Here is a 22,456-nt window from a genome sequence, read left to right as displayed (position 1 = left end):
GCATCAGAAGAATCAAACCGAAGAATGGTAAATGATTCTTTGTCTGGTTAGTAGCAGATTTGAGGCTAGAATCTGTATTGCTTCTATTAACTGTACCATGGTTTCTTATTGAACTTTGACTTTTCTTTAATCTAAATTCTTGTCTGATGCCAAGATGACCTGGCTTTGAGTTGTGACTCTGATATTAGGTGTGTAAACTCAACTGTCTGTCTAAAATGAAGATTAAAAAATATGTATCTCACAGGCTTTCATGGAATTTATCTAAGGATTACATGAGAATAGTGCTTGACACTTAGTAAATGCTTCCTATAAGCATTATCTCTTGTTATTACTGTTATTAGTAGTTGTGTAATTATTTCCGGACTATTTGGTAGGCTAGGAAAAAATAGAGTCTTTCTCTCCCATTCCTCTGTCCCAATAGTTCCTTTTGCTTGTTGCTTGTTTTATTTTTCTTTTTGCCATTTGTCAGGTGAGCTTATAATCAAAATCAGAGTATTTAAACATATTTTTGGAGTAAGTAATACATTCACATGGTTCAAAATTCAGGTTTCTCTCTTATTGTTTTCTTACCTTCCCTAGAGGCAATCAAAAAGCCATAATTAAAAAATGTTTTTTCTTTGAAGACTTTTAAAATTCTTCTTCACTCCCCACCTCTGCTGTGAGATTAATTACTTCCTCCATTTGTTGGTACCATTTTGCCTTTGAACTAAATAGCCATTATTTATTGGGCAGCTCTTATTTGTCTAGGCCCTGGGGAAGCAACAGTGTTAAAATAGAGCTTCTACCTCTCAGGAAGCTCACATTTTGCTTAATGAAACAGATGATAAACAAGTAATCAAATAAATAAGAATTTCAGATAATGATAGCACTTTGAATAAAATAAAATAGAGTAATAGAAAAGTATAAGTGGGTGTTAGGAGGCTGGCAGTATTAGGTAGAATGGTCAAGAAAGTGATGTGAGAAATAATAAGGAATCAGCTATGGCAAGATCAGATAAGAAACATTTCAAATAGAAGGAATGCAAGTGTAAAGGCTATCAGGTGGGGATGAACTTGGCATGTTGAGGAATAGAAAGACACCCAATGTCAGTGAGGGGAGAATGAAAGGAGTTAAGTGAGGGGAGAGTGGAAGGAGTTGGTAAGTGAGAGGAGAGTGGAAGAAGGTGGTGGTCTCTTTTCATAAGTGGCTACTGAGGACAGGCATTAATTACTTAGCAATAAAGATGTCACTTATACCTGCATAGTAATGGAAAGGACATGGTCTTTGGAGTGACACCAGAGTTTGTAACAAAGCTGAAACACTTACAAACAAGTCCTGTGAACTCTTCAGTTTCCCCAACCATACAGAGGAGGTAATGATGCCTACTTTAAGGAATTGTTATAAGAATTAAATAAGAAATGAAAAATTTTGTACAGGCTCAGACTGGAGTTCCATCCTTGCAGTATCCAAGGCTTTTAATGCCGTATTAGTATTTTTCTATGTTGTTACCACGTTTTTGCTTTTGAATTTTGAATCAAAAAGTTTTGTAGCAGTGTTTGTTGACAATTAAATTCTATTTCTTAGATATCATTTTTTCTTTATCTTCCTCTATAAAAGTGAAAATACTCTTCGATTTTAGACCAATTTGGCAAGAAGTATGTGACAAAAGTACACTTCATGTTACATCCGATATAAATTGATGTAAAAACCTTTCCATCACATACTTTTAGGACTCCTTTGTATCTTGAATTTGGAATTTATATGATGTAATGAAAAGTTGCTCCGTGTATATTCATTTTATAAAATAACTTGTTTGTATTTCTTTACAGAAATGTTATGAACAGAAGCAGTACAAAAATGGCCTCAAATTTTGCAAGATGATTCTTTCGAACCCCAAATTTGCTGAACATGGAGGTATTAGCTCAACTGTGAGAAATAAAATTGCTTTGGAGAATTCTAATTCCAGAACCAGACAAATAGAACTAACAGTGAAAGAAGAATGCTTCCCAGATCTCATGGCCTTTTCGCTCTCTTATTAGAGCATATTAAGCATTTTTAGTTCTGTCTCTGTATCTGTCTTATTCTAGATTACCTTACTTACATTATGTTTAGGTACATGTACAATGTCTACTTTTAGATGAGTGATTGGTTGCTCTATTGGGAAAAAATTGGATGAGGTAGATGGCAGTATTTTTTTTTTTGCATCAGCAGGCACCAGGAATCAAACCTGGGTCTCCAGCGTGGCAGACGAGAATTTGGCCACTGAGCTGCCATCACACCACCGATAGCAGTATTTTTATAGACCTGATTTCCTGTATTTATTACTTCGAATAGCATTTATACTTTGACTTTCTATTTCTAAAATGAGAGCAGTATTTTCAGTTCTGAAGTAGAACGACAGTACAGGTAAAGAACATTTTATTCTTTGGTAAAGCCTGCTGACCTTTATATGTAAATATGTTACTTCTGATTTCTGTAAGAAACATTCTGTAAGAATGTTTGTCTTGAGTTGTTTTTCTAGCACTGACATAAGTAAGTCTGTACATTCTTGTGCTATCCTTTCTTACCAGTGGCCATGAAGGATCCATCAAGTTATACATGCAGGTTATGGTCTGATATCAGAGCAATGCTAATTGGGGTCTCGAAATATCAGACTTTGGTAACTCTTGAGACCATCTAGTTGGAAAAATAGGTTGCTTCTGCTTACTCTTCTAGTAACATCTAAAAGTCTCTTTGTCTATGTTAAACCTTGTGGGAAAGTTTAAAACAGATAAAATAGTATGTTTGATTATAGGGGCCTCGGCTTTCGGGCATTTTTCTTCAGGGAACCCTGAGCTACAAGCTCAATTTGATAATCACTGATCTTGTCCACTTCTTTCCTAAAGATTAATCAGAGAATTATTTCAGCTTAAACCATCTTTCATTAACTTACTAACATGTTCTTGGGTTGTTACTCTCATAGTCCAGTGTTATACTTTTGCAATGCAAACTGATGTTAACCTATAACTAATTCGACTTAATTAGTTGTAATGAACTTGCTGTCAAAAATGAAGTCTGATCCAATACTGAATGCATTGATTTTTTTGGAAAATATTTTTATTGATAAATCTTATCATACAAACATTCCATACATGGTGTACAATCAGTGGCTCACAATATCATCACATAGTTGTGTATTCGTCACCATTATCATTTTTTAGAATATTTGCATCACTCCAGAAATAGAAATAAAAAAAAACTCATACATACCATACCCTTTACCCCCTCTCATTGACCACTACTATTTCCATCTACTGAATTTATTTTAACCTTTTCCCTCTGTTAATTGTTTATTCTTTTAAATCCATATGTTTTACTCATCTGTCCATACCCTAGATAAAAGGAGCATCAGACACAAGGTTTTCATAGTCACACAGTCACGTTGTAAAAGCTGTATCATACAATTGTCTTAAAAAATTAAGGGCATTAGAACATAGCTGAATAGTTTCGGGTCCTTTCCTCTAGCCACTCCAATATACCATAAACTATAAAAAGGGATATCTATCTATATAATGCATAAAAATAACCTCCAAGATAACCTCTTGACTCTGAAATCTCTCAGCTGCTGAAACTTTTATTTTGTCTAATTTTTCTCTTTCCCCTTTTGATCAAGGAGTCTTTCTCAATACTTTGATGCCAGGTCCCAGCTCATCCTGGGATTTCTGTCCCATGTTCCATGTTGCCAGGAAGATTATACTCTGGGAGTCATGTCCCATGTAGGGGGCAGGGAGTGGGTTCCCTTGCTATGTCAGCTTAGAGAGAGAGTACACATCTGAGGAACAAAAGTGGTTCTCTAGGGGTGACTCTTAGGCCTGATTTTAAATAGGCTTAGCCTGTCCTTTGCAGGAATGAATTTCATAAGGGCAAACCCAAAGATTGAGGGTTTGGCCTATTGATTTAGTTGTCTACACTGCTTGTGAGAATATCAGAAATTGTCCAAATGGGGAAGTTGAATATTTCCTCCTTTCTCTCCAGATCCCCAAGGGTACCTTGCAAGTACTTCTTTATTCACTGCCCAGATTACTCTGGGATTTATCGGGGCTTCATACTAACCTGGACAAAGCAACAAATTCTCACTCCCTGTTCAAGATTCCATGTACTTATGGTGTTCACCTAAATTGATCATACAAGTTAAATTAGGAAATACGTTACCCAAAATATAAATTTTGCACCAAATAAACATCTCGCCCTTGGTCTCACACAGAAGTTGAAGTTTTAAAATCTGGATGATGTCATCTTTTACCATGTATTCTGATCTACCTTAGTCCTATCTAGATCAGCTTCATTCATATTTCTACTTGAAGTCAGATCCCTTTTTCAGCTTTCTAAATAGTTTCTGCATGGGGTACTGCTAACTTTCATAGCTTCAGAGCTCTAATTCTGAGTCTCAGGTGTCACATAAATACCTGAAGTTTCTGGGAAAGACCAGGTTATAAACAAACAGGTCAGTATCTCAGAACTTAGAACTAACTGTTACAACTCGTGAATATATGTGACTGCTGAAGAGCTTACAATCTAGGACCCTTTACAACAGGTTCCAACCTGATAACCCATAATCTTGACATTAGTTCACCGAGTTTTTGTATTATTGTTAGTCCATATGAGTGCGAATGACAATATTTGTCTTTTTGTTCCTGACATTTCATTCAACATATAGTCCTTAAGGTTCATTCACCTAATTGCAGTCCTCATAACTTCTGAATGCATGGATTTTTAAATTGTGTATTTCTTTAAGATAGATTGGTTGTTTTTGTAGGTTGTAAGTCAGGTGATGATTTGATTACAATTGATCTCAGGTGAAAGCTGTGGAACTGCTGAAATAGATTTAATTCAACAAGTACCCCTTCTTGTATTTACTGTGTTGCTAATCTCAACCCCCTTGACAGAGCCTTCTAAAGGTAGAAAGCATTTTAGCACCTTAGTCTGAGCCACAGAAAATTTTTCTTCAGAAAAAGACACAAACTAAACTTGAAGCAAATACTTAAATATGGTTTTGCTTTTTGTACTGTACTTGAAGAGAAGTTCTTAGAAGATTGAAAAGATGAATACAATAAGCATTGGACTTGTAATAATCCTTTAGAACTCAAATATTAAAATAGCCCTATTTTGAGTCTTTCTTGTGTAAATAAAGGCCACAATTATTTTTCAGAGACTTTGGCTATGAAAGGATTAACGCTGAACTGTTTAGGCAAAAAAGAAGAAGCTTATGAATTTGTTCGTAAAGGACTTCGTAATGATGTCAAGAGTCATGTCTGTATCCTTTTGAAGTTGTTGAATAGTTTAATTTCATCTGTATATTTTCATTTGTTTGTTTTTTTCCAATTCGAATTCTTAAAAAACCTTTTTGCCATGAAAATTTTCAAGCCTACACAAGAAGAAAGAGTTTAGTGAACTCTCATGTACTCATGTCTCAGCTTCAGTAATTAAGAAAGTTTTGTTATATTTGTTTTATCTGTTCTCTCCCTCCTCCTATTTATTTATTGGAATATTTTAAAGAAAATCCCTGTAAAGTGTATGTATGTGTTTAGTTCAGTTGTGGTTAGTGTGAGAAAAAGTTACTTTGATATTTATATGTGAACTTGAAACCCATTGTTTTTTTTATACATGCCCATGAACTGAACGATATCCTATCATTCCAATACTGACTTTTAATTACTTAACCTATATAGTAAAGTTTGTGTTATTTAAACTTTTCTTTAGAAATTTTAGAAGAAAACTTTAGAAGACACTTATTTTAAAACAGGATTTTGTTTTTTAGGTTTAAATGTGGTTATTTTGGTTCTTCAGCTTGGTTTCTCTTATATAGGGACATGCTTGTTATTTTGCTTGATATGATCAACCTAATTTTCTTTTGCTAGTATCCCAGTTTGTAAAAGGAACAAAAAACAGAATTTTAAGGATGGATCATTGAAATTGGTTTTCGTTTTTGTTTTGCCTGTCTACATGTTTATTCACAATCTTTTCACATGTTGCCATTGTATCTTAATTTTTTACATTTAATTCTTCTGGACATTGGCTAGTATTGAACATGAATGATGTTAATCTTTGCACATATTTAGGTTAGTGTTCTCAAAATACTAAATACTTATTTCTTTATCCTGGTGCTTACCCCAGAGTGAAAAGAGGGGCATGTAAGTATGATAATTTTTTGGCTCCGCGATATGCTAAGACTTTAATTTACAATAAACAAACTTAATTTTTGTGATCTTATTTAATATTACTAGTCAATTAAAATGCGGGTTACATCCTGCTTTAGAGTTGGTTGAATGTAAACTTGCTGTTTTTAAAGATAATTGCCAGGGAGAGCTAAGACGGCAGCTTAGCGAGGTGTGGGATTTAGTTCTTCCTCCAGAACAGCTAATAAATATCCGGGAACACTATAGAACAACTGCGGGGTCCATATCAGTGACTAGACACAGCATACCCCATTCTGAACCAGCTGGACCAGCTGTGAGCGCACCTAGAACTGTGAGTTTCCTGAGCTGTGGTGGCCGGCACCGCTCCCCGACAGGGTGCTTCGCAGAGGGGAAAGGAAAGGGACTTTACCACCAGCAGGGGCTGAGCACAACCAAACTCCAGTTGTGGAATTAATTCACAAATTCTGACTACTAAAAATAGGCCCCCAGCTCAGCTGAACCTTGAATAAAAGCAGAGGTCGTGGTTTTTGCCCCAGCGCAGAGCGGCCAGGGCTGATGGAAAAAGAAAAAAAAACAGTTTTTTTTTATCTGAAAAGGTCTGGGCTCTCAAGGAAAGTAGGGGTCACATAGGACCTGGAGATACACAGAGCAACATATCAACGTAAGCTCTTGATTGGCAACCCAAGGAATGGGGGTCTTACTCTAAAAAGGATTTTTCTTTTTTTTTGTAGCTGTGTTTTTATAGTTTGACTATTCTTTAGATACAGCTGCAGCTGCAAGGTTTCTCAGGCTCCAACTGTCCCAGGCATAAGCAGAATTGAACTTGTTTGAGTATTTGTCTGGAGCCTGTGCATTCCGCAGGAGAGGGGTGGCACCCAGCTCAGGTGGAATCCCTCCCTCAAGGAATTCAGACCCCAGGGTCTGGAAAAATGAAGCGATTAAAGGCAGCCTAGAACCTCTCCTCTATGTTAACCACGCCCCCAGCAGGGAGAGTCTGCTGATGTGAAAGGCACCACATCACCTTATGCTGGTGGGACCTGCAGGCAGAAGCACACATACTGGGTAGGATAGAAAAAAACGCAGAGTCCAGAGGCTTCATAGGAAAGTCTTTCAACATGCTGGGCCATCACCCTCAGGGAAAACTGATGCAGGTGGACTCTTTCCTCCTGAGAGGAGGCCAGTTTGGTCTGGGAAAATCTGACTGGGATCTCTAATACCTAAATAAACCCTCCTATAGGAGGGGGAAAATGCACCATACAGGCAGGGCAAGAAACAAAAACAAGAACTGAAAAATTATGATCTGTTAAACAAAACCTAAACTAGAGGACTAGAATAACTGGAACTGAATGGCACAGAACAGATAGACAACACAGTCCTCCAGCAAGAAAATCCTAGGTTAAAAAAAAGTGAAGACAGTCTCCTAATTAAGGTAATTAAATGCCTAGATGCCAGTAAAAAATTAATGAATCATACTAGGCAAACTGAAGATATGGCACAGTCAAAGGAACAAACCAACAATTCAAATGAGATTTAGGAGTTGAAACAATTATTTCAAAATATTTGAACAGCATGGAAAACATCATCAAAAATCAAATCAGTGAATTGAGGGAGGATATAAAGAAGGCAAGGAATGAACAAAAAGAAATCTTAAGTTGAAAGGACAAATCATAGAACTTAAGGGAATTAAAAGCACGTAGAAGAGATGAAAAAACAGTGGAAACCTACAATGTCAGATTTCAAGAGACAGAAGATAGGATTAGTGAACTGGATGACGGGACATCTGAAATCCAACAAGCAAAAGAAAATATAGGGAAAAGAATGGAAAAATATGAGCAGGGACTTGGAGAATTGAATGACAACATAAAGCTCATGAATATACGTGTTGTGGGTGTTCCAGAAGGAGAAGAGAAGGGAAAAGGAGAAAAACTAATGGAGGAGATTATCACTGAAAATTTCCCAACTCTTATGAAAGGCTTAAAATTACAGATCCAAGAAGTGCAGTGTACCCCAAACACAATAGATGCAAATAGACGTACTCCAAGACACTAATCAGAATGTCAGAGGTCAAAGAGAAAGAGAGAATCTTGAAAGCAGTAAGGGAGAAACAATCCATCACATACAAGGGAAGCTCAATAAGACTATACACATAGATTTCTCAGCAGAAACGATGGAGGTAAGAAGACAGTGTGATGATATATTTGAGATACTAAAAGAGAAAAACTGCCAACCAAGAATTCTATATCCAGCAAAATTGTCCTTCAAAAATGAAGGGGAAATTAAAGCATTTTCAGACGAAAAAAATCATGGAGAAAATTTGTGACCAAGAGACCGGCCCTGCAAGAAATACTAAAGGGAGCACTAGAGACAGATAAGACAGAAGAGAGACGTGTGGACAAGAGTGTAGAAATGAAGACTATCAAGAAAGGTAAAAAGAAGAAAAATTAGATATGACATATAAAATCCAAAAGGCAAAATAGTAGAAGAAAGTACTGCCCATACAATAATAACACTAAATGTTAATGGATTAAACTCCCCAATCAAAAGACATAGCCTGGCAGAATGGATTAAAAAGCAGGACTCATCTATATGCTATCTACAGGAAATGCATCTTAAACCCAAGGATAAACACAGGTTAAAAGTGAAGAGTTGTGAAAAGATATTCCATGCATTAACAATCAGAAAAGAGCACGAGTAGCTATACTAATATCCAACACATTAAGCTTCAAATGTAGAACAGTTCAAAGAGACAAAGAAGGACACTATGTATTAATAAAAGGAACAATTCTACAAGAAGACATAACAATCATAAATATTTATGCACCGAACCAGAATGCCCCAAAATATGTGAGTCAAACACTGAAAAGAAAAATAGACACATCTACCATAATAGTTGGAGACTTCAATTCCCCACTCTCATAAGTGGACAGAACATGTAGACAGAGGATCAATAAAGAAACAGAGAATTTGAGTAATAGAATAAATGAGCTAGACCTTACAGACATTTATAGAACATTACACCCCACAACAGCAGGATACACCTTTTTCCCAAGTGCTCACGGATCATTCTCAAGGATAGACCATATTCTGGGTCAGAAAGCAAGCCTCAGTAAATTTAGAAAGATTGAAATCATACAGAACATTTTCTCAGATCATAAAGGAATGAAGTTGGAAATCAGTAATAGGCAAAGTGCCAGAAAACTCACAAATATATGGAGGCTCAACAACACACTCTTAAACGACCAGTGGGTCAAGGAAGAAATTGCAAGAGAAATCAGTAAATATCTCGAGGGAAATGAAAATGAAAATGTGATATACCAAAATGTATGGGATGCAGCAAAGGCAGTGCTAAGAGGGAAATTTATTGCCCTAAGTGCCTATTTTAAAAAAGAAGAAAGAGCAAAAATCGAGAAATTAACTGTCGACTTGGAAGAACTAGAGAAAGAACAGCAAACTAACCCCAAAACAAGCAGAAGAAAAGAAATAATGAGGATTAGAGCAGAAATAAATTGAGAACATGAAAACAATTGAGAAAATCAACAAAAACAGAAGTTGGTTCTATGAGAAAATCAATAAGATTGATGGGCCCTTAGTGAGGTTGACAAGAAGAAAGGAGGATGCAAATAAATAAAATTAGAAATGGAAGTGAGACATAACCACTGACCCCACAGAAATAAAGGAAATAATGAGGATACTATGAACAACTTCATGCTAATAAACTCAACAATGTAGATAAACTCGACAATGTAGATGAAATGTACAACATCCTAGAAAGGCATGAACAACCAATATTGGCTTGAGAAGAAATAAGATGACCTCAACAAACCAATCACAAGTAAAGAAATTGAACCAATCATTAAGAAGATCCCCAAAAGGAAAAGTCCAGGACCAGATGGCTTCACATGTGAATTCTACCAAACATTCCAGAAAGAATTAGTACCAATCCTGCTCAAACTCTTCAAAAAAAATTGAAGAAGAGCAAAAGCTACCTAATTCATTCTGTGAAGTCAACATCACCCTCATACCAAAGCCAGACAAGGATATTATAAAAAAAGAAAACTACTGACCAATCACTCTTATGAATATAGATGCAAAAATCCTCAACAAAATTCTTGCAAATTGAATCCAACAACATATTAAAAGAATTATACACTATGACCAAGTAGGATTCATCCCAGGTATGCAAGGATGGTTCAACATAAGAAAATCAATTAATGCAATAACACCTGTATTAGTTAGGGTTCTTTAGAGAAACAGAATCAAGAGGGAACACTCACAAATATAAAATTTATAAAAGTGTCTCACGTGACTGTGGAAACGCAGGGTCCAAAATCCTCAGGGCAGGCTGTGAAGCCTACGATTCTGATGGAGGTTCTGGATGAATTCCACAGGAGAGGCCAGCCAAAGCAAGAAGAGAGCCTGTGTCTTCTGAATTCTCCTTAAAAGGCTTACAGTGATTAGATTAAGCATCACTCATTGTAGAAGACACTCTCCTTGGCTAATTACAAATGGAATCAGCTGTGGATGGAGCTGATACTGATCATGATTTAATTCTATGAAATGTCCTCATCACAACAGCCAGGCCAGCACTTGCCCAACCAGACAAACAGGTACCACCACTTGGCCAAGTTGACACATGAACCTGACCATGACACACCATATCAACAAATGAAAGCAGAAAAACCACATGATCATGACGATTGATGCAGAAAAGGCGTTTGACAAAATTCAACATCCTTTCCCATTGGAAACACTTCAAGGGATAGAAATAGAAGGGAACGTCATCAATATGATAAAGCGAATATATAAAAAACCCACAGCTAACATCATCCTCAATGGGGAAAAATGGAAAACTTTCCCCCTAAGACCAGGAACAAGACAAGGATGTCCACTATCACCATTGGTATTCAATATTTTATTGAAAATTCTAGCCAGAGCAATTAAACAAGAAAAAGAAATACAAGGCATCAAAATTGGGAAGGAGGAAGTAAAATTCTCACTGTTTGCAGATGATATGATACTATATGTCGAAAAATCCAAAGCAAAACTACTAGAGTCAATCAATGAATACAGCAAAGTGGCAGGTTACTCGATCAACACTCAAAAATCTGTAGTGTTTCTATACACTAATAGTGAACAGTCTGAAGGAGAAATCAAGAAAAAAATGCTATTTACAATTGCAACCAAGAGAAGGAAATATTTAGGAATAAATTTAACTAAAGAGACAGAAGACCTATACAAAGAAAACTCTCAAGAAGTTGTTAAAAGAAATCACAGAAGACCTAAATTATGGTTTGGAAGACTAAATATAGTTAAGATGTCAATTCTGCCTAAATAGATTTATAGATTCAATGCAATACCAATTAAAATCCCAAAAACTTACTTTTCAGAAATAGAAAAACCAATAACCAAATTTATCTGGAAGGGCAGGGTGCCCCAAATAGCTAAAAGTATTCTGAGAAAGAAAAGTAAAGTCAGAGATCTTGCGCTACCTGACTTCAAGGCGTATTATGAAGCTGCAGTGGTCAAAATAGCATGGTACTGGAATAAAGATAGATATACCGACCAATAGAATTAAATAGCGTGCTCAGAAAAAGACCCTGTCATCTGTGGACAATTGATCTTTTTTTTTTTTTTTTTTGCATTCATTATTTATTTAGATGTTTAAGCTTTCGCACTAAGTTTTTACAAGCTGGTGAACACTGACAAATTATTTCTCCCACAGAACTATAGCCACACATTCCCAGACAGTATAAATATATGGTTGAACTAACATTAATACACATCACCATTTATCAGTTACATAATAAAACAAATTATCAAGTATCCAAATATTAAGTTACACAGCTCAAAAGGCATATAAAATATTAGATGTCTGCTGAATCAGCAGAAACCTACTTCTTTTTTTGCAAGAGGTTGGGGAAAAAATAAAAATAAAAATCACACTTCGAACAAAAATAGTTGGTAAACAACCTTCAATAGATATGGGAAAAAATTACAAGAATTTCAGAAATTTTGATTAAGAATTATTGTAGCTACCCTCACAAAGCATGTCTACCTTTAAAAAAATATTTACTAAATTAAAGAGCATATTCTACATGCTCTGCACAAGACAAAAGCAACACTTTCCTAAAAATATTTAATAGCCCCCTCCCATTTATTTGTCAGGCCCTCCTGGTTAAGTTGCACCCTAAAGTGCAAACATTAAATTAACTGTAAGGCTTTTTTGTCTGGAGACATTAAAGACATGTGCTTCTGTACAATATCAATTTTCAAAATGGAGGTTTTCTCTAACATTACAAAATGAGTTATAGACATTAAATAATCACCGTAAGACTTGGTAAAAATCTAACAAAATTCAATGGCTGTTCAAACTGATGTATACTGGTATGAATGTGGGAGATGTAAACATAAAGTGACCAGGCAGATAACCAAACAGACCTACTTTCAATGTTTGAAATGACTGAAGGAATAAACCACATAAGGTCTAGAGTGTTCATAGTTCCTGGGATTTTAAATTCTGAATGATACTAAAAATATACAAATATTGTGCTGGGTATTTTGGCACCTAATCTCTCTAAATTTGTTATATATTGATAAGATTGTGGCATAAGAGACTTAAAAGAGGACTTATAACTCAATACTGCATGATTTCAGGAAAGGTCAACTGTCACAAATGATAAGCCCATTTTAAATGCTGACCAGTAAGAAATCTTTTGCTAAGTGTCCAAACAAGCTGATTGTAACCTAAACATAGAGGCTGCAATTCTGTCAAACTTGTAGCATGGTAAAACTGCTTTTCAATTCTCCTATGGAAGCTTCAACTGGACTTATTCACCGACATGGTGGCTAATATGTACGACAAATTAGGTCCTTCCTCTCTCAAGTTCCACTTCCAAAGCAATGGCATCAGGCACCCCAGTTTTATTGAATGCAGCAGTTGTTTCTGTGACCATTGGAGTCTTTGAAGTGCAGCCGCATTTTAGGACGATATTTCTCCAAATACAAAAGCTGCTTGCTGTTAAAAGCTGCACGCTGCTTTTGTCTTATGAACTGTACTGCATCTTCGTATTTCATTCCACCTTCAATCAATGCTAGGGCAACAAGCACTGGCGCTCTCCCAAGACCTGCAACACAATGAACAGCAATGCAGCCACCAGGTTCTTCATGAAACTTAATTTTTACAAGACTTAACCAATTATCAACAATCTGGTTGGATGGTGGTGCACCATCATCAAAAGGCCAATCAAGAACATGGATGCCTTCTTTCTCCACAAGAGCAGTGTCATAAGTTGCTTCACATATTCTCACTATTGTGTTAATGCCATACTTCTTAAGTTCCTCTACAAATTTGCTTAAGGTTGCATTGGTCGGATTGTGTATAATAAGAAATCTCATGTTCTTGTATGTGACTTCCACAGGAGCTGGGCGGTTCATTCGAGCCATGTTAATTTAGTTAAAAACACTCAAAGGGCTATGAAAAAAATTTAAAAATTGAATACAGAAACGATGTAAAGAAACTGAAGTCTACTTCAATATATTCCACTTGAAATTCTCAGTGCTTTGAGTATGAAGTTGGGAGTAATGGGAAATGAAATGAACCTCCTAACAAGAAGCAGCTATTCTTTCATCCAGTAATACTGAGGCAATTTAAAGTAGTGCACTGAGGTTTACCCCATCCAGATCAGAACTCTTGTAAAATGCTCTGCAGATTTCAATTCAACACTTCTGTGTCCAGGTTAACCACTCTTATGGGGGTTTCTTGGTGGAATAGTAATGAGTTCTACAGTTCACTTTTCTGCATAGAGGTCGTGCTGTGCCTGGCAGTAATCTCCACTGCCCTTCAGAAACTCCATAAATGTGTGACCAAGAACACCACAGAAAGGAATATGTTTACTCATTGAAGATTGTGGCCTAATCATACAGCCGGTCCTGAGGCGGCGGCGAAACAGGCGGCAGCGGTGGTGGTGGCTGCAGGACGGGGCGGCGGTGGTCGTCCCGGGGCGGCGGCAGAGCAGGCCGACAATTGAGCTTTGATAAGACAGTCAAGCCAACTCACCTGGGACAGAACAGTCTCTTCAATAAATGGTGCCTAGAGAACTGGATATTCATGTGCAAAAGAATGAAAGAGGATCCATATCTCACACCCTATACAAAAATTAACTCAAAATGGATCAAAGACCTAAACATTAGATCTAAGACCATAAAACTGTTAGAAGAAAATGTGGGGAAATATCTCATAAATCTTATAATAGGAGGCGGTTTCCTAGACCTTACACCCAAAGCACGAATATTGAAGAAAGAAAGAAAGAAATTGGAACTCTCCAAAATTAAACGCTTTTGTGCATCAAAGAACTTTGCCAAGAAAGTAAAAAGACAGTCTACACATGGGAGACAATATTTAGAGACGATATATCAGATAAAGGTCTAATATCTAGAATTTATAAAGAAATTGTTCAACTCAACAACAAAAAGACAGACAACCCAGTTACAAAATAAGCTAAAGACTTGAACAGACACTTCTCAGAAGAGGAAATACAAATAGTGAAAAGGTACATGAAAAGCTGTTCAACTTCCCTGGCTATTAGGGAAATGCAAATCAAAACCACAATGAGATATCATCTCATACCCACTAGAATGGCCATTATCAACAAAACAGAAAACAACAAGTGGTGGACAGGATGTGGAGAAAGAGGCACACTTATCCACTGCTGGTGGGAATTTCAAATGGTACAACCGCTGTGGAAGGCAGTTTGGCAGTTCATCAGGAAGATAAGTATGGAATTGCCATATGACCTGGCAATACCATTGCTAGATACCTACTCAGAGGACATGTGGGCAAAGACACAAATGGACATTTGCACACCAATGTTCATAGCAGCATTATTTACAATTGCCAAGAGATGGAAACAGCCCAGATGTCCTTCAACAGACGAGTGGCTCAACAAGCTGTGGTATATACATACGATAGAATATTATGCAGCTGTAAAACAGAATAAAATTATGAAGTATATAACAACATGGATGGACCTTAAGAACATCATGCTGAAAAGGACAAATACTGTATGGTCTCACTGATATGAACTAATATAAATGAATGAATTTGGAGAGTTTCAGTTAAGAGCAGAGGTCATCAGGAGATAGAAATAGGGTAGATATTGGGTAATTGGAACTGAAGGGATGCAGATTGTGCAATGGGACTGATAGTAAAAATTCGAAATGGATAGCACAATACTACCTAACTGTAATACAATAATGTTAGAACACTGAATGAAGCTGAATGTGAGAATAATAGAGGGAGGAGGCCTGGGGCGACAAATGAGATGAGAAGGAAAGATATACGATAAAGCCTGAGATGTATAATCTAGGAATGCCTAGAGTGTATAATGACAGTGACTAAATGTGCATATTTTAAAATGTTTTGCATGAGGAAGAACAAAGCAATGTCAGTACTGCAGGGTGTTGAAAATAGATGATAATATTTTAAAACTTTAACTTATGTGTGAGACTAAAGCAAAAAATATTTATTTGGTATGAAATTCATATTTTGATTAGTGCATTTCCTAATATAACTTATGTGGACTGCTTAATTGAAGACCATAAGTACATGCAACCTTGAGTAGGGCATGAAATTTTGTTGGTTTTTCCACAGTGATGCCCTGATAAATCCCAGAGTGATTTGAACAGTGAATTAAAAAAGTATTGGTAAAGCCCTTTGGGGGAATGGTGAGAAGGGGAAAAATCAACTTCCCCAAGTAAAGAATTCTTGATATTCTCACAATCAGTGGGGACAACCAAAGCAATATGCTGAACCCAAAATCTTGGGGTTTGTTCATATGAACTTAACCCTGCAAAGGATAGGCTAAGCCTACTTAAAATTAGGCCTAAGAGTCACCTCCAAGAGAACCTCTTTTGTTGCTCAGATGTGGCCTCTCTCAGCCAACATGATAAGCAAATGCACTGCCCTCCTGCCCTGTACGTGGGACATGACTCCCAGGGGTATGGACCTTCCTGGCAACGTGGGACAGAAATCCTGGAATGAACTGGGACTCAGCACCAAGGGATTGAGAAACCTTCTTGATTGAAAGGGGGAAGAGAGAAATGAGACAAAATAAAGTGTCAGTGGCTGAGAGATTCCAAACAGAGTCAAGAGGTTATCCTGGGGGTTATTCTTGTGCATTAAATAGATAATACCTTTTTAGTTAAGGCATAACAGAGAGGCTGGAGGGAACTGCCTGAAAATGTAGAGCTGTATTCCAGTAGCCATGTTTCTTGAAGTTGATTGTATAATGATATAGCTTTCGCAGCTTGACTGTGTGATTGTGAAAACGTTGTGTCTCATGCTTCTTTTATCTACCTTAAGGACAAATGAGTAAAACATATGGATTAAAAATAAAAAAATCATAGGGGGAACAAATGTTAAAATTAGTAGGTTGAAATGCTAGTGATCAATGAAAGGGAGGGATAAGGGGTATGGTATGTATGAATTTTTTTGTTTTCTTTTTATTTCTTTTTCCGAATTGATGCAAATGTTCTAAGAAATGATCATGATGATGAATATACAGCTATGTGCTGCCAAAAAACAGAATGTTCATATTGCATGTTTATTTGTGTTATTAATAAAAATTAAAAAAAAGCAGGAAGAACAAAAATCGAATTAACTGTCTACTTGGAAGAAGTAGAGAAAGAACAGCAAATTAACCCCAAAGCAATAAAGGAAAGAAGTAATGTAGATTAGAAAAAAATCTTGAAAATCAAGAAAATTAGAATTTGGTTCTATGAGAACATCAATAAGATTGATGGACCCTTAGCGAGGTTGACAAAAAGAAGAAGACAGGAGATGCAAATAAATAAAATCAGAAATGGAAGAGGAGACATAACTGCTGACCCTACAGGAATAAGGGAAGTAATGAGAGGATACTATGAACAACTTTATGCTAATAAACTCAACAATGTAGATGAAATGGACAACCTCCTAGAAAGGCAGGAACAACCAACATTGACTTGAGAAGAAATAGATGACTCAGCAAACCAATCACAAGTAAAGAAATTAAACCAGTCATTAAGAAGCTCCCCAAAAAGAAAATTCAAAGACCAGATGGCTTCATATGTGAGTTCTACCAAACATTCCAGAAAGAATTAGTGCCAAACCTGCTCAAATTCTTCAGAAAAATTGAAGAGGAGGGAAAGCTACCTAACTCATTCTGTGAAGCTAACATCACCCTCATACCAAAGCCAGACAAAGATATTACAAGAAAAGAAAACTACAGACCAATCACTAATGAATATAGATGTAAAAATCCTCAACATAGTTCTTGCAAATCGAATTGTGCTGGTTTGAAAGTATATATGTCCCCTAGAAAAGCATTGTTTTAATCAAAACCCCATTTTGTAAAGGCAGAATAACCCCTATTCAATACTCTGTGTTTGAATCTGTAATTAGATTATCTACCTGGAGATTTAACGCAATCAAGAATGGTTGTTAAGCTGGATTAGAGGAGACATGTCTCCACCCATTTGAGTGAATCTTGATTAGTTTCTGAAGTCCTATAAAAGAGGAAACATTTTGGGGAATGAGATATTCAGAGAGAGCAGAGAAGAATGACATAGCCAGGAGAAGTAGAGCGCCCACAAGCCAGCGACCTTTAGAGATGAAGAAGGAGAATGGCTCCAGGGGAGCTTCATGAAACAGAAAGCCAGGAGAGAAAGCTAGCAGATGACGCCTTGCTCGCCATGTCTCCTTCCAGCTAAGAGAGAAACTGTTACTATATTTCATATGTGCCTTTCAAGAGGAGAGAGAAACCATGAACATCATTGGCTTTCTTGAACCAAAGTATCTTTCCCTGGATACCTTTGATTGGACATTTCTGTAGACTTGTTTTAATTGGACATTTTCTCGGCCTTAGAACTGTAAACTAGCAACTTATTGAATTCCCCTTTTTAAAAGCCATTTTGATTTTGGTATGTTGCATTCCCGCAACTAGCAAACTAGAATGCAAATCCAACAGCACATTAACAGAATTATACGCCATGTCCAAGTAGGATTCATCCCAGGTATTGAAGGATGGTTCAACATAAGAAAATCAATTATTTTAATACACCATATCAACAAATCAAAGCAGAAAAACCACATGATCATCTTGATTGATATAGAAAAGGCATTTGACAAAATTCAACATCCTTTCTTATTGAAAATTCTTCAAAGGATAGGAATAGAAGGGAACTTCATCAACATGATAAAGGAAATATATGAAAACCCACAGCTAACATCATCCTCAACACAGAAAAACTGAAAACTTTCCCCCTAAGATAAGGAACAAGACAAGGATGTCCACTATCACCATTGTTATTCAACATTGGGTTGAAAGTACTAGCCACTTGAAAGTTCTAGTCAGAGCAGTTAGACAAGAAAAAGAAATACAAGGCATCAAACTTGGAAAGGAAGAAGTAAAACTCTCAATGTTTGCAGATGATACAGTGCTATGTGTCAAAAACGCCAAAAAATCCACAGCAGAACTACTAGAGCTAATAAAAGGGTATAGCAAAGTGGCAGATTACAAGATCAATGCTCAAAATTCTGTAGTGTTTCTATACACTAGTAATGAACAGTCTAAGGGGGGAAATCTAGAATAAAATTCCATTTACAATTGCAACCAAAAGAAGAAAATATTTAAACGTAAATTTAACTAAAGATACAAAAGACTTCAAGAAATTGTTAAAAGAAATCAGAGAAGACCTAAATAAACGGAAGGGCATACCGTGTTTATGGCTTGGAAGACTAAATATAGTTAAGATGTCAGTTCTACCTAAATTGATTTACAGATTCAATGCAATACCAATTAAAATCCCAAAAACTTACTTTTCAGAAATAGAAAACCAATTGCCAAATTTATTTGGAAGGGCAGGGTGTGCCGAATAGGTAAAAATATCCTGAGAAAGAAAAATGAAGTTGGAGATCTCACGCTACCTGACTTTAAGGCGTGTTATGAAGCTAAAGTTGTCAAAATAGCATGGTACTGGCATAAAGATAGATATACTGACTAATGGAATTGAATAGAGTGTTCAGATATAGACTCTGTGATCTGTGGACAATTGATCTGTGATAAGGCAGTCAAGCCAACTCACCTGGCACAGAACAGTCTCTTCAATAAATTTTAAATCAACAACCAAACTCTTCAAGTAGCTATTAAGAGAACTAAATTTACGTACCACCAGAACAGTAAGATTCTTATGCCTTTAGATAAATTTGCCTTTTGAGATGATAGTTTAATACCAAAACATAGCAGTTGCTTTGTACGTAGAGAGAGATATGTTTGCAGATGAAATATCGAGTAGAGAATATCTATTTAAGAGCTTCATCATGGAGTATATCAGCTTTTAAAAGGTGATTTACCTTTATACTCAAACTTGCCATATACCCAGTGAGACTCCATAGATCTCATTAACATTAAATAAATCTTACAGATTTTTTCTTGAAGAAAATATGAAAAATTAGTTCCAAGTAGTCTTAAATTTTAACAGTTGACTGAAATACCCTATAGAGAAAGAACTTGTTTAGCATTCTTTTAAAACTTACTTGTTTCATAAGCATAGTGTAAAATTAGAATGTCCAATCAGGAAGTATTAAACAAGGATTTTCCTATTAGGGCATTTTCTATATTACTACTTAATTTAAATTATGTAAAATATTTATCTTTAACTTTAATAAAATCTGTTCTGCAAAAAACTACCATTCCAGAATCCGGAATTTTCATCCAGTTGGCCCCTTATTTCAGAGAAAGGAAACAATGCATAACATTCAGTGTATACTCAAATTGATTATATTTGTTTTCTAGACTCTAAGCAGGAAGAGGGGAAAACTTCCTTTTGATACTCAGGAAACCTTACACATTGCAGTATTACATGCTTCAGCTATCTCTGTCTCTGCGTGCATGTTAAGGGTAGACGTAGTGGAAGACTTGTGCTTATTCTTAGTTTTTACCTTAGAATGTAAGAACCTTATCAAACTTGCTCAATTGCTTTGAGTTACAGCTGCTGTTTTCTAGTCTGTTGGTTTCCTAATTTAATTGATAATTAAAAGTTTTAAAATGGAAGCTTGAAAGCAAGTAACTTATATTTTCCATAACTATTGCTTAAAAAGTTAGGTATTAAGTATTCTTAATTTGTTATAATTTTTATAAGTTGAAAATTTGGTTAGAGGGAAAAAAGGTCAAAATGAGAGAGACCCATATGCAAGCAGAGACAATGCCTAAAATAGTGAATTAGCCAGACTGTTGAGATATTCTTTGTATTTTCTAAAATTCACCTTGGATAAACTGCTTTTTCACTGTTAATACATGTATCTCCTACATACCAAAAAAAAAAGATAATTGCAATTTTTGTATGAAATTCTGTTTCATGGGTAGTGATGAAGAATAAATAAATTTTGAGTTTGCAGAGGCAGGGAAGTGAGGGTATTGAAAGAGGGCAGGGAATGTGAGGGTTTTTACCGTGAAGTTTCTGAGTTTACATAAAAAATATAAAAAATTTCAGACATGTACAAAGTCTACAGAATAGAATAATGAAACCGCATGTGCTCATCATCAAGCTTAAAAAATTTAACAATTATTATCAAGACTGATTTAACTTAATCTTTAACCACCCCTTACACTCCCCCCTCCCCACTACCCCCCTCCCCCACCCCAATCATTCTGAACCAAGTCTCAGGCAAAATACCATTTTATTAAGGTAAGTTTTGTATTAGATGTTTTGTATTAGATGTGTGGTATAGTATATTCTAGTGTCTGTGAATTTCTCTATTTCCTTAACTTATTAGGTTGGCATGTATATGGACTCTTGCAGCGGTCTGATAAGAAGTATGATGAAGCTATTAAGTGTTACCGAAATGCTCTCAAATTAGATAAAGATAATCTGCAGATTTTGAGAGATCTCTCTCTGTTGCAGATCCAAATGAGAGACCTTGAAGGTTACCGAGTAAGTGCTTTAGTCTTATAAACATACATGTTTTTGCAGTAGATATAATTTAAAAGCATATGAATTCAGAATGAGGTGAGATAAGACCAAGATTATGTAGATTTGATTGTTTGTTATAATCTTTAGAAGAAGGGGAAAGGTATTTGGACACCCCCCACAGAAGTTGTAAAACTGCTAATTTGATCATCAAAAAAGGATAAATATTTATTCATTCAATTTCTTTCTCTTTCTTTTTTAAAATAGAATACTCCTGTGTATGAAATGCAGTACTATGTGGATTTGTCATTTGCAGATTTGGTCAAATCAATAGATAATTTATAATTGAAAAATAAACACAGTAAATATTAGCTTTCTTTATTATGGGCTAGCAAATATAAACTACTTTGAGAAGGATTGCCATAAATCAGTATTTTTGTAGTCCACACGCCTCCAAAATTGCATCTTCAGCTCTCTGGTGGGCATCTCCACTGAATATCCCAGCTTCTGTAGGTCCAATATGGAAATCTCTCACTTTCCTATGTGTAGGCAAGAACGAGCTTTTAAAAATGTGAATATTTTTTATTACTTTATAAAACTTTATTGTAGAAAATTTCAAACTTTTACAAAATTAGGGAGACTAACATAACAAATTCCATGAAACCCTTACCAGTGTTAAAAAATTGTCATCTCATGGCCTACCCTATATCATCTAAATTGTATTGCCTCACACCCTTACTCCTTACTCCACACTTTATTATTGATAATAATAATACTTTTTTTGGAGATTGAATCATGCTCCCCCAAAATGATACTTTCATATCTTTATCTTTATTCCTGTGGGTGTGAACCCATTTCTAAATAGGACCTTTGAAGATGTTACTGTTTGTTAAGGTGTAGGCTCGTTTATGCATAGAATCTTTGAAGAGCCTATTTAGATGAGACTAAGTTGAATCAGGTGGGCTTTAATAAATATGGCTGAAGTCCTTAGAAGGAGAGGAAATCTAGACAGAGCTAGGCAGCTGAGCAGGAGGAAGAGGGAGGCAGAGATGCAAGCCAAGGAATCTCGAAGAATTGCAGCAAGCCAGCACCAGAACACTACAGACTCTGGGAGAAAGCATGGTCTGTTGAGACCTTGGTTTTGGACTTCTAGCCTCCAAAACCACAAGACAATAAATTCCTGTTGTTTAAGCCATCCCATTGTGTGGTATTTATCTTAGCAGCTCTGTCAATCTAAGACAGCTTCCAAATTTAAATATTATATATAATTATTCAGTGAACATTTTCATGATTAAAGCTTTTTATTTTATTTTATTAGAATTACTTCTTTATGATAGATTCTTAGAAGTGAAAGT

General features: G+C 36.0%; 1 protein-coding gene and 1 pseudogene across 3 annotated transcripts in view; one reads left to right on the top strand and one right to left on the bottom strand.

Annotated features, from left to right (window-relative positions):
* Positions 1-22,456, top strand: part of NAA16 (N-alpha-acetyltransferase 16, NatA auxiliary subunit) — a 131,230-nt gene that overhangs the window by 5,056 nt on the left and 103,718 nt on the right. For 2 of the 3 annotated variants that reach the window (XM_077158366.1, XM_077158365.1), the window contains exons 2-4: positions 1,809-1,893; positions 5,168-5,272; positions 20,968-21,125. In XM_077158366.1, coding sequence (XP_077014481.1) covers positions 1,809-1,893; positions 5,168-5,272; positions 20,968-21,125 — 348 coding nt within the window. The remainder of the gene's footprint in view (positions 1-1,808; positions 1,894-5,167; positions 5,273-20,967; positions 21,126-22,456) is intronic. The other variant, XM_077158367.1, reaches the window with a different exon arrangement.
* Positions 12,944-13,631, bottom strand: LOC143681379 (protein tyrosine phosphatase type IVA 1 pseudogene; annotated as a pseudogene).

The sequence above is a fragment of the Tamandua tetradactyla genome, chromosome 4 (genome assembly GCF_023851605.1).
Source record: "Tamandua tetradactyla isolate mTamTet1 chromosome 4, mTamTet1.pri, whole genome shotgun sequence".
Taxonomy (NCBI): Eukaryota; Metazoa; Chordata; class Mammalia; order Pilosa; family Myrmecophagidae; genus Tamandua; species Tamandua tetradactyla.
Note: the sequence above shows the minus strand (reverse complement) of the source record. Positions and strands in the feature narration are given on the sequence as shown.